Raw genomic sequence first — 17,736 nt, forward strand, 5'->3', positions numbered from 1 at the left:
TGCATGCCTGTAGTCCCAGCTACTTGGGATGCTGTGAAATGAGGATCCTTTGAGCCCAGGTGTTGGAGTTTGCAGTGAGCTGTGATGACACTGCCGCACACTAGCCTGGGCAACAGAGCAAGACCCTGTCTGAAAAAATAAAAGCTAAGATACAAAGAAGAATTTAGCATTCTAATGAGCAAAATGGATACACTGTATTATGATATACAGTGACATGAACATTAATAGAAACATTTTAAAAGTCATAGCAATGAGGTAGAAAAAGGTAAGTTTTTCTTTGTTGACTTAGAGAGAGCTTCAAAGAATAAATGGTATTGAACTGATCCTTGAAACGGAAAGAAAAGAGGAAAGGGAATTACATTCGTTGAGTTACTGTTACATGCCAGGAACATTACTACATTATTTAATCCCCATACAATGCTGCAAAGTAGATATTACCTTTATTTAGAGACCAAAAACTGAGTTTAGAGGGGTGAAATTATTGTCCCAAGAATCCACTGCTATTAAGTAGCAGAGCTGGGATATGAACCCAAGTGTTGTCTGTCTGCTGGCTTTTTCTACAGTATTTCAAAATGCAGACGATGTGAGGAATATACAGGTAATTCCAGCCTCACAATTTAATGAGAAAGCTGAACATGTATATATGTACATATAGTAGATGGCAGAATATAAGTCTGGATCAATCCAGTTGTTCATCTTCTCTGTGTTTACCACCTAGGATGCTGAGTGCTGCTGAAGAAAAATTACACAGAAAGATACTACTATACATATGTAACATTTCAACTTGGCAATTCTTTTATGTACTCACTCATTTATTACATACCTACTTCAATCTTTCTACTCTTCAAAATGGAAAAGGTAAATAAATACTCTGGTCTAAAGCTAAATCCCATCACTTTGCTAAGGATCTCCTCCTGTCCTAACACTTTTGCTCAGTCGATTATCCTGTCCCTTTTATACTTTCAATGTCTTTGTATTTGATTTCTTCCTATCACCATTTAAACTGGATAATGTCTAATGTTGGGAGCTAAAAGCTCTTGATCTCATGGCCCCTCCTTGATCATCCTATATTTTCTTATTCAAATATCTTAAGGGTTGCATATTTTTCCTGTGATTACTTTTCAACTTCTAATTGATTTATCAATTCACTGCTATCTGTCTTTTAGTGCCACTGACATTGCTGTAGTATTTTATTAAATCCAAATGACACTTCCTTTTTTTTTTTTTTTGAGACAGAGTCTCACTGTGTTGCCCGGGCTAGAGTGCCGTGGTGTCATCCTAGCTCACAGCAACCTCAAACTCCTGGGCTCAAGCGATCCTCCTGCCTCAGCCTCCCAAGTAGCTGGGACTACAGGCATGCGCCACCATGCCTGGCTAATTTTTTCTATATATTTTTAGTTGTCCAATTAATTTCTTTCTATTTTTAGTAGAGACGGGGTCTCGCTCTTGCTCTGGCTGGTTTCGAACTCCTGAGCTCAAACAATCCGCCCGCCTTGGCCTCTCAGAGAGCTAGGATCACAGGCGTGAGCCATCGCGCCCGGCCAACACTTCCTTTTTTTATTGTTGTTTCGCCAGACCTCTTGACAGCATATACCACTGCTGACAATTCCCTCCCTTCTGAATGTTCTTCTGGGGCTTCACTGACTCCACTCTCTTTTAGACGTTCCTCCCATCTCTGCTTACTCTTCACTCTTCCTTGTGTAAACACTTTTTCTGATGCTCATCCCTTAAATTACGGTGTTCTTCAAGATTCTATCATAGGCCTTTTCCTATGTTCACTCTCTATTTTCTCACTAGTTGCATTTAATTTATTTCCATGTAAAGTATCATCTTTTTGTTGTGACTCTCAAACCTCTAATTCTAGGCAAATTCTCTTTTTTGGGCTAAAGAACCTACATTTTTGACTCTCTACTGGATATATGTACTAAGATATTTTCTTGAGCTTTTCTTCCCCAAACCTATTCCTCCTATGTTCTTTGTAGCACCATGACAGACCTGCCATAAACACAAGCCAAAAACCTGGGCACCAATTCTCATTCCTCCTCTCTTTATCAGTCCCTAAATTGAATCAATCACCAAGCTCTGTGATTCTGCTTCTTAAATAGCTTTCAGATTGGTACATCTTTGTCTCATGCCATCACACCAGTCTAGTTCAAGACACCACCATCACTCACTGAATACTGGAATAGCTTCCTAAGAGGGGTTCTCACCACTGCCCCGATACTATGCCAAGAGCCATGAGAAAAGGGCTTCTACATCAGCTTCTCAAAATTGATCTCAGTATTCTGTTGGACATTTGGCTAATTAAAGGGACTTTTCCTATTCTCAAAAGCTTATATTCTAAGGACACATGGACCAAATATGTACAAAGAAAAGCAGAATTAGAATTTCCAAAGGTGATCAGTAAATCTCATTTCATTAAGGCAAAGATAAGTGGATAATAATGGATGAAAAGTAAAGGAAATTAATGAAAACTCCCGAGAGCTAAGCTCAAGAAGCCATTCTAAGAAATCACATTTCTTATACCAAAAATCTTTCCAAACTGAATATTTTACTTGAAGCCCTGCTACTGTTTTCTAAGAGTGAGATCATTATCAGTTGATCTTCTCCTTTTACCTCTTTTTTAACCTAATTAAATAAGGTTTATATTTTATTTATACCTAAGAGTCCTGAATCCTAGTAGAAGTAAAGACATTCAAGAATAAGATAGATTACAACCCACTCAAAAGGAAACAGAAAAAGTTATTCTGAGGTATCAAAAGTGAAAGAGAGAGAAAAAAGATTATAACACCTGGATAAGACATTCGGCGCCGAGTTTTCTAGTAACTAAGACAAAAAGGAAATACGTTAAATTATAAAGTTTTCATTTTCTGACAAAAAGAAAGAAGGATATTACTTCATTTGCAGATGCAAAAATTTTTCTGGAAATAATGTAAGCAATAATTCATCATGAGATTTTTTTTGTCTAAATGGGACCAAAGAGAAAGAATATTAGCTTTTTTTCCAGAGAAAAAATGGATTTACTTTTTGACAGTATGTAATCATGGTTGAGTTATTTAACCGTTATCAGCATCAGTTTCATCTGTAATACTGGAGACACTGATATTTGTCAATGGATGAGAGTAAAGATTAAGTTATGTAATGTATGTGGAAGCACTTAGTAGACTGCCTTAGTTTTATAAAACATAAGAGAGATCACACCAGACTTTGTTTTCATCTTCTACAAAATCAGAGGGCATGATATTAAATTGTGCTTTACTAAAAAGAATTTTGCGGCCGGGCGTGGTGGCTCACGCCTGTAATCCTAGCACTCTGGGAGGCCAAGGCGGGCGGATGGTTTGAGCTCAGGAGTTCGAGACCAGCCTGAGCAAGAGCGAGACCCCGTCTCTACTAAAAATAGAAAGAAATTAATTGGACAACTAAAAATACATAGAATAAAAAATTAGCCGGGCATGGTGGCGCATGCCTGTAGTCCCAGCTACTTGGGAGGCTGAGGCAGGAGGATCACTTGAGCCCAGGAGTTTGAGGTTGCTGTGAGCTAGGACGCCATGGCACTCTAGCCCGGGCAACACAGTGAGATTCTGTCTCAAAAAAAAAAAAGAATTTTGCGAGAAGACATATTTTGCCTTTTTCCCCTCACTCTGCTTTATGGAAGTTTCACCGAATACAGGGACAAAACTTGGGGAATTTAGAATGGGGAGGTATGGACAGATATAAGATCTCAATTCAATTTATGATCATATTTTTTTGTTAGTATGCATTGTGCAAATCCTTTAACTCAATAATGTATTTACCTAACCCAGTTGAACTTCATAGCCTGAAAAGGCAACCTAAAATATGCTATTTTTCTCTACATGTACCCTTTCTTCACATTTTTATATCATTTGAAAATAATTGGACTAATTTTTTTCTAAAAAAAGTTGAGATCAAAAATCACCTAATATACCACTCTTAATTCTCAAAATACACAACTACTTTTTGAATATATAAATACTAAAAATTTATAGCGTAAGAGGTCAATCCTGGAAACCTTTACGCCACAGCTGAACTCCTAACATGAGAAGACATACTTTTAAGCTAATTTTTATTTATTTATTTTTTGAGACAAGGTCTCATTCTGTTTCCTGGGCTAGAGTACAGTGGCATCATCATAGCTCATTGCTATCTCAAACTCCTGGGCTCAAACCATCCTCCTGCCTCAGCCTCCTGAGTAGCTGGGACTAAAGGTGTGCACCACCACGCCTGGCTAATTTTTTTCTCTTTTTGGTAGGGACGAGCTCTCACTCTTGCTTGGGTTGGTCTTGAATTCCTGACCTCAAGTGATCCTCCTGCCTCAGCCTCCCAGAGTGCTAGGATTACAGGTATAAGCCACCATGCCCGGCCAAGCTAATATTTTTGAGCTAACACTAATGTAGAAAATAAAAGCTCTCTGTGGTCATGCCCCAAATGTTTTAGAACTGTCAGCCTAGAACTGTCTACTTGTTTTCTTTTTTCATTGTACTCATATTTTGAAGCTAGGTAAATGAGTCAGTGATCTTATTTCATATTATATGAACACACACAGCCTAATCAGGACTAGGTAACACTGCTTAAAAAGGTCAAGCTAGAGCTGTCCAATGCAAAAAATAAAATGAGAAACCTTAAAATGTTCATTTGGTCTCTTTTTGAGTCATTAATTTAAACTGTCAAAATTTAGTTGATTAAAACTATATTCATAGTAGATAATTTTCCCGAAGTCTTAACTAGAGTAAGTCAAACTAGTAGCCTTGGGTGCAAACCATAAGGAGGCAATGGCTCTCAGGTGCCAACCATGTACTGAGAGGGCACCTCCTCACATTTTGTGCCATAGGTACCTTGCTTGCTAGTCCCAGCCCTGATTTTCACTTTCAAATAATATTCATCAGAATTATTATTACCTAATTATTATCTAGGAGCTATTCTGAGCACATGATCCTCAGAGCAATAAGGTGAATAAACAGATTCTGCAGACCCTTTGTTTTATCAGGTAAATGTTCAAGTGAATGGCCAGGCACTGCCAGGGGTCACCAGCTGTTCTCCTTCCATAGAAGCAGTTTACATAGGCCCTTTGCATCTGCATACACTATGCAAGTTGGTATTACATGAGTTCTTAGAAAAAGATTAAAAACGTGTATCGGATTTGTTTTATTAACCTTTAATTTTTACTTTGAAAAGAAAAACAAGTTCTTTTTCTTTAGATGTTTGGCATTATGAAAAACCACAATGTTGAATTATTAAAATATAATCGCCAAAATGAAGATATACTGTCAAATCATAAAAATCAACTGACAATTATTTAATTAGATATGTACTCATACAAATTTCATTGATGCCATATAGTAGTAGGCAATTTATGAGTAGCTTCATCTTGCTAGTATTTGATTTTCATGCTTAACCATATTTTCTTCTCTACTCACTGAGTAAAGCTTTTTAGTTTTTATTTAGATTCACGAATGTGATTCCAAGTATGATATAAAATGTACAAATTAAAATTGCTCATATAATTTTTAGAGTCTAGCATAATCCTTTAAAACCAAATGAGAATTGCCATTCTAAAAAAAACTTGTTATGTTAGCTTTATAGAAAAATGTAGTTGAAGGCCGGGCATGGGGGCTCACGAGAGCCTGTAATCCTAGCACTCTGGGAGGCCGAGGCGAGTGGATTGTTTGAGCTCAGGAGTTCGAGACCAGCCTGAGAAAGAGCGAGACCCCATCTCTACTAAAAAAATAGAAAGAAATTAGATGAACAACTAAAAATATATATAGAAAAAAAAAATTAGCCGGGCACGGTGGTGCATGCCTGTAGTCCCAGCTACTTGGGAGGCTAAGGCAGGAGGATCTCTTGAGCCCAGGAGTTTGAGGTTGCTGTGAGCTAGGCTGGTGTCACGGCACTCTAGCTCGGGCAACAGAGCAAGACTCTGTCTCAAAAAAAAAAAAAAAAAAAATGTAGTTGATATGACAGAATAGTCATCTGTAGTTGCTCCCTGTTAAATATTCAATTTCAAAAACATCTGTGAAAATTCCACATAGTGAGTGGATCAGGCTTCCACAGCAAAGAAACAATTACTTGAAGGCAGAATCCTAGGACATAAGTGATAGTAGTAGTAATGGTTAATGCCTGGAATGTCAGAAGAAAGAATAAATATCTTCAGAGAAGCTTTTTCTCGCTCTATAACCTGTTGTTAGATTGACTTATCTAACTAAAAGTTATCCTTAAAATCTAGTTTAGGGATACCTTATTATCCCTTTTACTCATTACACAAAAGACATCTTAAAGAGAACTCACTCCAAAGGCTATTTCTAAAACAGAGACAATTCCTCTGATACCAACTCTAGGATTTGCACCTTTACACTGCTTCCAGTAATAGTCTCCAGTTCATCTGTCTCAATAATATTCCTCCAATAATTTCTTTCCAAACACTTGGTATACCTTACCTTTCCCAGGCTAGAAAACAATGCCTTTAGGATACTTATAAACCATTGATCTATTTTGAACGTTTCTTTCTCTATTATTACAGAATAACAAAATGGTAAAAAGATGGCTAAGATGAAACAGTGATATAGCTCAGTGGAAATAATGCTTTGGTTTAAAAAACTAGGCCTTAGCTGGGCGTCATGGCACGCACCTGTAGTCCCAGCTACTTGGGAGACTTAGGCAAGAGGATATCTTGAGCCCAGGAGTTTGAGGTTGCAGTGAGCTACAATGATGCCACTGTACTCTATCCAGGAAGACAGAGTGAGACTCTGTCTCCAATAGCAAACAAAAAACCCCCCAAAACTAGGCTTAACGACATTCTGTTGTTGAGAATGTAGAGCAATGGAACGTTCATTCATTTCGGGTAGGAATGCAAAACTATAGTCATTTTGGAAATATTTGGCAGTTCCTTATAAAGTTAAGCATATACTTACCATACAACTAAGTAATCGTGCTACTGGGTATTTATCCAAGAGAAATGAAAACAAAAACCTGTACACAAGTGTTTACAGGTGCTTTATTTAGAGATGTCCCAAAATGGAGACAGCTTAAATGTCCATCAGCTGGTGAATGGATTAACAAACTGTGGTACCTTTATATAATGGATTACTACTTAGCAATAAAAGGGAACAAATGACTAATATTTGCAACAACATGGATGAATTTCAAATGCATTAGTATTAAGTGAGAAAAGCCAGACTCAAAAGGCTACATACTGATAATTTCATTTGTATGGCATTCTGTAAAAGGTAAAACTGTAAGTACAGAAAATAGAGCAGTGATGACTTGTTATGGCTGGGGGTTGAGGAAAAGGTTTAACTACAAAGGGAGCATGAGAGAATTTTTTGGGGTGATGGAAATATTCTATATGTTGATTGAGGTGATGCTTACACAACTGTCTGCAGTTGTCAAAAAATCACCAAAATATATGCTGAAAAGGGTGAATTTTAGTGTTTGTACGTTATACCTCAATAAACCTGGCTTAAAAACCAAAATAAAACTGGGCTTATCCCTTAGACACTAACTGTTCACGGGCAAGCCACTGAAGACTCATTTCTCCTTCTATAAAATGGGGATTATATTTACTGTAACATAATTTTGGTGAGGAACAAATGAAAAAATAAAAGAACTTTATGAACTTTAATACTCAACACAAATATTGTACACTAGGCACTGGGCATACGATGATAGACAAGAGAGGGGTACACTAAAGAAATCTACTGTCTAGTGGTAGACCAAGATAAAACAGGTAATTATTAAACAATGTGGAAAGTCAGTGACAGAGATATGAATAAAGCAATACTAGTCAATAGGAAGGGGCATTGTAGGAGTAAGAATTAAGTCTAGGAAGCATATCACAAGTTGAACGAAGAGGGCCAGATCACAGTGAGATGCACACGTGAGAAGTCACTGATGAACATGGACACCGGGGATGCAATAATTTTAACTTGATATGAATTTTGAAAAATCCTAAAGTTTTGGAAAAGCTATTCTCTTAAGTGAAATCACTTGGAAACAGAAAGTCAAATACTGCATATCTTCACTTATAAGTGGGAGCACATGGACACAGAAAGTGGAATAACTGGAGACTTGGAAGGGTGAGAGGTGAGGAAGGTCGGGGTGGCGGTGGGTGGGGGGTTTAAAAATTACTTAACAGGTACAACGAGCACTATTCAGGTGATGGTTACATTAAAAGCCCAGACTTCACGTCTACACACTACATCCATATAACAAAACTGTACTTGTACCTCCTAAATTTATAAAAATAAAAAAAAGCCTAAAATGGCAAAAATTATGACAAAATGGAAAAAGTACCTCACGATGATTTAAAAGTTGTTCTAAATCTAGTGACATTTGATTCTTCATCTGTAGTAAAGCTGACTTTTCTTTATTTAAATTGCTGAAAAGAAAGTTTAAAAAGCCATCATGTTAGTGTCAATTTAGTTAATAAATAGTAAATAGCAAAAGAGTTAACCATAAATCCAATGGTGTGAATTAAAGACAAATTAAATTTATAGTCCATAAAGATACAAGACCAACCTATTTTGTCAGAAGACTTTCTCTTTTTCTCTCTTTCTTTCTTTTTTTTTTAAGAGATGGGGTCTTGCAATGTTGCCCAGTGGCTAGTCACAGGCGAGATCACAGCACACTACAGCCTTGAACTCCCAGGTTCAAGTGATCCTCCTGTCTCACCCCCTGGAGTAGCTGGGACTACAGGTGTGTGCCATCATGCCCATGTATTTTTCTTTTTTTTTTTTTGAGATAGGGTCTCACTTTGTCACTCAGGCTGGAGTACAGTGGCAGGGTCATAGCTCACTGCATCCTTGAACTCCTTAGATCAAGCAATCCTTTTGCCTCAGCCTGCTGAATAGCTGGGACTACAGGTGTGTGCCACCACATCCAGCTAATTTTTCTTATTTTTTGTAGAGACAAGGTCTTGCTATGTTGCCCAGGCTAGTCTTGAATTCCTGGTCTCAAGCAATCCTCCTGCCTTGGCCTCGCGAAGTGCTGGGATTACCGGCATCAGTGTTAGCCACCATTCTCAACCTATTTGTCTTTTAATAATCATTTGATAATGCAAATGAGATGCTTTCTGAGAATACTTTCCTGCCTAGTATGGACATAACATTAACGTTTTAAAGATGACTATTTATTCCTGAAATGTAAAAAGATAAAGTGGTACTTATATAAAAGGTAAAAAGAAAGTATATATGGGCAAAATATTGTAACACAATATATTAGAAGTCAAATTAAAACATCTATCCTTAAAACTGAAAGTAGTATTTTATAATTTACCACATACTAAATTAGCAGGTATATAACTGCATTAGGTAAATGAATCAGATATTTAGTCTGTGATAAACTTGGAAAAAGAATTCTTAGTTCAATGTTCAATTTCTAAATTGGCACTGTGAATTTCCCTGTGATATAATCTATTTGCTGATAAGAGAGGGTGAGAAGCTATCTTATGAGCCTAATTGTAAGGACATATTAATATTTCAAAAGAGATATTTGGAGCTTATCTTATACTGTCTACAATTTTATTATGCAATGTATAGAAATTGATTAGAACAATTAAATGAAATATTCTTCTAATGCCACTAGATGAATCTACTCAACTAGCACCTATAACAAGAATTAAAAGCAATAATGACTTGAAACTGAGCTGAAGCAACATAATTCCTCCAATGTTGAGACAGAATTTGTGAGGGTAAAACTAATGAGAGTTGTTTTGCTGAATATAAGATAGTTTTAAGTTATAATTTGAGAAAATTGAAAGCCACCAAGTTTTAAAATATTAGGCAGAAGCTTTTTTGTTAATTCAAGGAATAGTAGTAGTAGGCATTCTGGAGGAACTGGTAATTCCAAGGATTTAAGAGGGAAAGCCCACCCTCTCCTCCTTGCTAGTGAGAAATTCCCCAGGAAGCATCACGGCTTATCCTCTGAGAAGACAGACTAGATGCAATTTTGACTTCTGTTTCCAACTGTGCCACTGACTCAACTGTGGTATAACACAATGCACACCACCCCACTGAATCTTAGTCTTCCTATCTGTAAAAGTGGAAAATAATACTCATGTATGTCAAAGGGATATGTGAATTAGCTAATGAATGATTACATAAAGCACTGAACACATAAAACTCTATATAAATGCTATAGAGTATTACTAATTTAGATGAAAAACAGGCATCAGAGGAAAACAGTAATTAAACGCCAATAAAGGTAAGTAGCTTAGCAGAAAAACAAACTGACTTTTGGAGTTAGGCGCCAAAGATCCTACAGTACAAAATGGTATAAAGGAAACTGAGTGCCATGTTCTGCTAGAGTCTGTAAAGCATGGTAAGGATCAGATGTTTCTGTAACTCTAGAATTCTAATCTATCTTTAGCTGGAATCACTTTCAAGACAAAATATTTTTCAAAGTTAAATATCCAGTAAACAGGATTAGGAATTTTCAAGGAACATATACATGTCTATATTCATATACATGCACACATACACACAGTATATAAACATACATTCAGTGCATACCCACATGTGTGCACAAGTGCGTGCACACACACACACACACACACACACACACACACACGTGCTCTGTCTCAAATACCAACAGGCCCATTAAATAAAATATAGTGTAATAGGAATGGAATGTTGTGGTAATTAAAGGATTTTGACTGGATAATTCTTTAGAAATGCTTTATATGCTTTAACTTTTCAAGAATAAATATTCTGTAATTAAATAGCAAAAACATCCATATAACATGTAATAAAAGGTGGGTGAACTGGTTTACTGAGACAATTCTGTTTGTTTTGTAGTTGCTTTGTAGACACCTCTGCTGTTTCTATAAGACATCGATGTATCACAAACAATACAGACTCCCCAGACAATATTTCTGTGATTAGAAAAATCCGAGTATATATTTCAAAGTCCTAGTCTTCTTTATAATGTACTGGAACCACAAGGGAGACCACCTTCAACACGTGGGTCTCTAAAACTGAATATGATGATTATTATAGTCACTGTTCTTCTAGTATGTATGCATTACTCAATAGAAGTTTAATCTTCGTAAGACGTATTTCATAACAGTGGAAACTTACCTTTAAAAATACAAAGCTTCCACTAGTGACTCATAAAACAACTACAAAACAAATCTCCTTATAAGCACATCTATCTTGAACGGTATATTACACCCACAATTGTCCAATTCACTGTTAATTATTACTCAGAAATTCATGTTTATGGTTCTGTTTCACCTGCTATATGAAAACATATTCCTGATATATTGTTCCTTAACTTCCTGGATCAATATACGATGGCTTAGCCTTGTAAGAGAAGTTGACGATGTAGTCTTCTTTAAGAAAAAATTGAGAACTGACAACAGGGAAAGAAAATTTATGCTAATTATTCTCTTTCCATGCTTCCTTTAGTTCTGAAGTAGAGATCAAACTATATTAAACTATATTAACCAGACTGTCTCTTGTGGCTTGGTGGAGGAGAGTTAACAGCACTCCTTTTAGAATGGATTATTACTTTAATAATAGGGGAATTTAAAGCAGTTAATAGTGACATCTCAAATGTTAGCTTTTAACATGTTTATGATGATTTCATTTTAGTGCATATTTACTCTAACCTTTCTAGAAATTGAATATATTGTATAAATAGCTAAATTTTCAAGGGATGAGTGTGGTACAGTGGTATTGCTTAATTTTCTAAGAAAAGTATAAAATTATTCAGTTCTTTAAAGAGCTTTATTGTATAAGCTAGAAAAATATTTAAAAATAATCAATTGGTATAAACATTTTTTACAATTAAAATCAACACATGGCTGGGCAAGGTGGCTCATGCCTGTAATCCTAGCACTCTGGGAGGCCCAGGCAGGAGGATCACTTGAGGTTAGTAGTTCGAGACCAGCCTGAGCAAGAGTGAGATCCCCCCATCTCTACTAAAAACAGAAAAAAATTAGCCAGTGTGGTGGTGTATGCCTATAGTCCTAGCTACTCAGGAGGCTGAGGTAGCAGGCTCACGTGAGCCCAGGAGTTTGAGGCTACAGTGAGCTATGATGATGCCACTGTACTCTAGCCTGGGAGACAGAGTGAGACTCTGTCTTGAAAAAAAAGAAAAAAAAATCGACACACAGCAAAGAGGAATAGGAATTTCCAAATTTATTTTCCTATTTATGTTTCCTAAGGAAAATATAACTTAATAATCTTTTTAGATAGGCCATCTAATGTTTAAATTTCAAATTCCTAAAGGACAAGGGGAGGGGAAGTAATATTTACTGAGTTTCTCCTGTGTGCCAGAAGCATATATATGTTTCTAATTTAATTTTCGCTACTCCTTGAGGTTCACATTAATATCTATATTTTACAGACATATTTACCATGAGAAGAGACACCAGTTTGATGTGCATTCAAAGCCCAGTATAATTCCACTGTAGGATTTGAAATGCCGTCCACTCAGAGCAGGGGTGAAGGAATGTGGGTATGTAGAACTGTGAGTATACAAAACTGTGATCTATCCTACTGTATCTAATTTGTTGGCTGAGCTGACTTTAAAAAAATTTTTTTAAATCTTTTTTTATTTTTTAGAGATGGGGTCTTGCTAAGTAACCCAGGCTAGTGTTGAACTCCTGGGCTCAAATGATCGTCCTGCCTCAGCCTCCTAAGTAGCTGGGATTACAGGTGCGTGCCTCTGTGCCTAGTGTTTTTGAGTTGACTTTTTTTTTTGGCATCCTCACATCATGTCATTTCATCATTTCATTCATGTAACCAGGGTACACTTACAGCAGCATCTCAAATGCCATAATTAAAGTGTGGAAAGCACCTTAATTTTTCACATGAGAGGGTAGTTGCTTCAATTAAGAGCAAGATTTCATATCCTGTGAAATATGAGTTCAGAATCTACTAAAATATCATATAATAAATTTATGAAACAGTGTTAAGGACTCATGTTTAGTATAAAATTTTTTTGCTAGTTCCATAATTGGCATAGCTTTTGTTTTTCCTGTTGCTGTTATTCAGGGAGCTTTAATTTTTCTCCAAATTCAACATATTTTGCGAAATGTTATTTCTCATTTTTAAGATAATTTTCAACATAAAATTTGTTAAATGTAAGATAAGTACTAATAATAGCAAACATTTATTGAACATTTGCAACGTTTAAGGAGTATGGTATGTATATTAGGAAGATTATGTCATATAATCCTCAGAACAACCACATCAATTAGGTGCTGTTAGTACCACTCTCATTTTCACATTTGAGGAAACTGGTTGTGTTGTCCAATACCATAGTCATTAGCCGTAGTGACAATTAAAATTAAAATTAATTTAAATAAAACAAAAAATTTAGTTCCTCAGTAACACAAGTACGTTTTAAATGCTCAATTGTCACATGTCGTTAGCAAGTGGCTACCATACTGGACAGCATAGATATGGAATATTTTTATCATTATAGTTCTATTAGACAACGGAGGTTTAGAGAGAGTTTAAATGTATTTTCCCCAATTCAAAACTAAGTACTGTTCAGAAAAAAAAAAAAAAAAAAAGAAAAAGAAAAAGAAAACTAAGTACTGAGCTGGATTTGAAAACTCCCTTTTAAAAATAAATTTTTCAAAAAACAACTTTATTATAGAATATTTCAAAAGAGAGAAAATATAACAACCCCCATGTACCTTTGTTATCCAGCTTCAACAATTCCCAACTCATAACAGCCTTACTTTTAACCACGCTGATACACTATTTTTTTGCTTCTTTTCCTTAATTATATTAGTTAATGAAAAATTATCTCTTATTCAGAATAGAACATAGGGAGGCGGTATAACATAACGGTTAAGAGTATAGAATTAGAAAGCAGACAGATATAGATTCAACTTTTGGCTCTATCACAATGCTGTATGTTCTTACAGGACAAAGTCACTTAATTTCTCTAGGGCTGAATTTGTTCATCTTTATAATTTTCTTCTATAGCTATTATTTTTATCTATATTAAACATTTTCAGCTACCTTAATTCTTAGTAAAATAAATATGCAAATTTATTTAGAGGTAACAATGAAAGAAGCAATTTTTTTCTCAGGCCTTTTATATAAATCATACTCCTCCCAAGATTACAAAGGTAAAATAAGACTATTATAAAAATTTCAAATATAACAGAAATGTATAACACAAGAGGAAAAAGTTCTCTTTGGGGTTCCTTTCTCAATTTCCCTAAGATAACCAGGTAACCAGTGAATGATGAAAGACATAATTTCTCTTGTCCCCAAGAACTATTAATTTATTAATGTTGGTTATGTATATAAATATACAAATTACATGATTTCTTTTTTTTTTTTTGAGACAGAGTCTCGCCCTGTTGCCCTGGCTAGACTGCTGTGGCATCAGCCTAGCTCACAGCAACCTCAAACTCCTGGGCTCAAGCAATCCTCTGCCTCAGCCTCCCAAGTAGCTGGGACTACAGGCATGTGCCACCATGCCCGGCTAATTTTTTCTATATATTTTCAGTTGTCCGACTAATTTCTTTGTATTTTTAGTAGAGATGGGGTCTCGCTCTTGCTCAGGTTGGTCTCGAACTCCTGAGTTCAAACAATCCACCTGCCTCAGCCTCCCAGAGTGCTAGGATTACAGGTGTGAGCCACTGTGCCTGGCTTATAGATATAATTTTTAACTTTAAAATGATCTAGAAATAAATTATCATTATTTACTTTGGTGTTTAAACTATAAATGTGATTTAAAATTATTTAAATAAATCATCACAAAATTAAGACCAGGAACAAAGTTCTGAACCAATTATTTTGGTGGGTAGAAATGAGAGAAGATAATTATTGTGATTATCAAAAAGAACACTCATATTTTGGAGTTAATTACCAAGTTTTATATTTTTGTTCACATACCTTAGGAAGCCTGGATTTAATAACTACCTTCTCCTTATTGTTTCCCAATTCCTTGATTTAACTATTTTTATTTCTACCAAATTCTCTGCTTTCCCATTTATGACAAGTTAATAATTTATCCATAAAAATTTAAATTATTCTAATAATCTTAAAATCTAATAACTAAGCCACCTAACCATCTATCCATGAGTTAAAACCTTTTCCTTTACATACATCATCATTTTATTTTAGTTAAAAAACTAAAATGATCATATAGACAACAGGTAAAGAATTTGAATGACTACTAAATGGAGCAAGTCTTTTGGATGAGGTCTCATACAAAAACAATTTCAAACTAAGGAAGTGAAAAAAAAAGAATTTATTTATTTTCATTGAGGCAATTCATGGGTTACTTCATGTACAGGGTCAGGAGAAGAAAAGCCTAAAAATTCCTTGGCAAAGTCAACATGAATCTAAGTAAATATGTACCTCTTTGTGTTTAAAAAGTCACTTTAACTCCACAAATGGCACCTGGTTATATTCCACCTCTCCCTCTGGTCGAGCTATATCCCACTAAAGAATTCTAGAGGAACAAGGACAAGATAGTCTTTGTGTCCCCTAGGGTAGATGGAATGCTATGTTAATAAGTGTAGCGCTGTTATTTCCACACTAAAACGTCCAATCATAGGTGGAATGTGAACACCTGATGTGATGTGACCTTAGTTTTTCTAAGCAAAGTTTAATACTCATTACATTTAAGACCACCTTCATTATTTAAATTTTTTCTTCACAATTTACAACCCAAATTCACCTAAGCAGCATTATGTTTACAATGTCTTTATTATTCAAATAAAAGATTTGTAGATGGTTTACCTGACATCTTTCTCAAGCTGTGAAATACACTCCATCAATGAATCAATCTTAGAATCTCTCTGACGCACTGATTCAATGAGATATCTGTAAGGCTGCTGAGTCTGGTCTAATAGCGAATTGGCCCTGTCAAGCTAAAGAAACATAGGTTTCATTAAAATCTAGAAAATCTGATAACGAACTAAAATCATTCAAAATGCTCTAGCACATATAAAGTATACAAATCCCTTTTACATGAATTATTCTGAAAAGCTTTTTCTGTGTAAATTTAAAGGTTTTAAAAATTATTATTCAATATAGCTAGTTTTAATTACTATAAATAGGAAACATTTTAAATCAGCATCATAAAATATGTCTTCTTTTAATGAAATACATTAGCTAAAAATTAAAATCTTTTATTTGAGCTTTATTTCTACTCAAAATAATCACATAATTTGGTAACTTTTTCACTTCTTCATATTCCCTTGTTTTAAAAATACATAATTTATGTATCTGAATCACTATCTATAATTAAATTTCCCCAAAATGTGGTTAAAATATAAATGATGTAACATTTACCATTCTAGCCATTTGAAAGTACACAATTCAGTGGCATTAAGCACATACAAAATGTTGTGTAGCCACCACTATCTATTTCCAGAACACTTTCATCAGCTTAAGCAGAAACTCTGTACCCGTTAAGTAAAAATTTCCCATTTTCTTCTTCCCCAGGCCCTGGAAACCTCTACGCTATGCATTTGCCTATTCTAGATACCTCATATAAGTGGAATCATACAATATTTGTCCTTTGTTGTCTGTTTATTTCACTTAGCATAACGTTTTCAAGGTTCTTCCATATGTACCACGTATCAGAATTTCATTCCTTTTTGTGGTCAAATAATATTACATTGTATGTTTATAGCACATTTTGTTTATCCAGTCATTTGTTGATGGACACTTGCGTTGTTTCCACTCTTTGGCTATTGTGAATAATACTACTATGAACATTGGTACACAAATAACTGTATATGTTTGAGTCCCTATTTTCAATATCTACCTAAGAGTGAAGTAGAATTGCTAGGTCATATGGTAATTTTATAACTAACTTTCTGAGGAACTGCAATGGTTTTCCACAGCAGCTATATACTATTTTACATGTCTATTCTTGAGGCACCTGGCTCCAATTTCTCTACATCCTGGCCAACACTTGTTATTTTGTGTGCATGCTGGCCATTTGTATATCTTCTTTGGAAAATGTCTACTCAAGTCTTTTGTCCATATTTTAATTGTTTTGCTGTTGTTGAGTTGTTGGAGTTTTTAATATATTCTAGATAATAAATCCTTATTAAATACATAATTTGCAAATAATTTGTTTCATTTTGTGGGCTTTCACTCTAGAAAACGTCCTTCAATATACAAGTTTTTGTATTTATGAAGTCCAATTTACCTATTTTGTTCTTTTGTGTCTGTTCTTTTGGAGAACTCACTGCCAAATTCAAGGTCATGAAGATTTTCTCCCATGTTTTCTTCTATGAGTTTTATACCCTCAGCTCTTAAATTTAGGTCTTTGATCCATTTTGAGTTAGTTTTCGTATAAGGTGTAAGGCTAGGTTCCAACTTCATTCTTTTGCATGTGGATACCCAGTTTTACCAATCCCTTTGTTGAAAAGACTGTCCTTTCCTCATTAAATGGTCTTGGCACCCTTGTTGAAAACCATTGGCCAGGCCGGGCGTGGTGGCTCATGCCTGTAATCCTAGCACTCTGGGAGGCCGAGGCGGGAGGATTGCTTGAGTTCAGGAGTTCGAGACCAGCCTGAGCAAGAGTGAGACCCCGTCTCTACTATAAATAGAAAGAAATTAGCCAAACAACTGAAAATAGAAAAAATTAGCTGGGCATGGTGGTGTGTGCCTGTTGTCCCAGCTACCCGGGAGGCTGAAGCAGGAGGATTGTTTGAGCCCAGCAGTTTGAGGTTGCTGTGAGCTAGGCTGACGCCGCGGCACTCTAGCCAAGAGAGAGAGACTCTGTCTC

The 17,736-nt window shown here is 35.6% G+C and overlaps 1 protein-coding gene across 1 annotated transcript in view; it reads right to left on the reverse strand.

Moving 5' to 3' along the window:
- Positions 1–17,736, reverse strand: part of PIBF1 (progesterone immunomodulatory binding factor 1) — a gene marked incomplete at its 3' end in the record, with an annotated part of 215,782 nt that overhangs the window by 2,775 nt on the left and 195,271 nt on the right. The window contains exons 13-14 of the mRNA XM_012642153.1: positions 15,732–15,862; positions 8,308–8,392 (exon numbers count right to left, since the gene is read on the reverse strand). Coding sequence (XP_012497607.1) covers positions 8,308–8,392; positions 15,732–15,862 — 216 coding nt within the window. The remainder of the gene's footprint in view (positions 1–8,307; positions 8,393–15,731; positions 15,863–17,736) is intronic.

The sequence above is a fragment of the Propithecus coquereli genome, unplaced genomic scaffold (assembly GCF_000956105.1).
Source record: "Propithecus coquereli isolate 6110/MARCELLA unplaced genomic scaffold, Pcoq_1.0 Scaffold176, whole genome shotgun sequence".
Taxonomy (NCBI): Eukaryota; Metazoa; Chordata; class Mammalia; order Primates; family Indriidae; genus Propithecus; species Propithecus coquereli.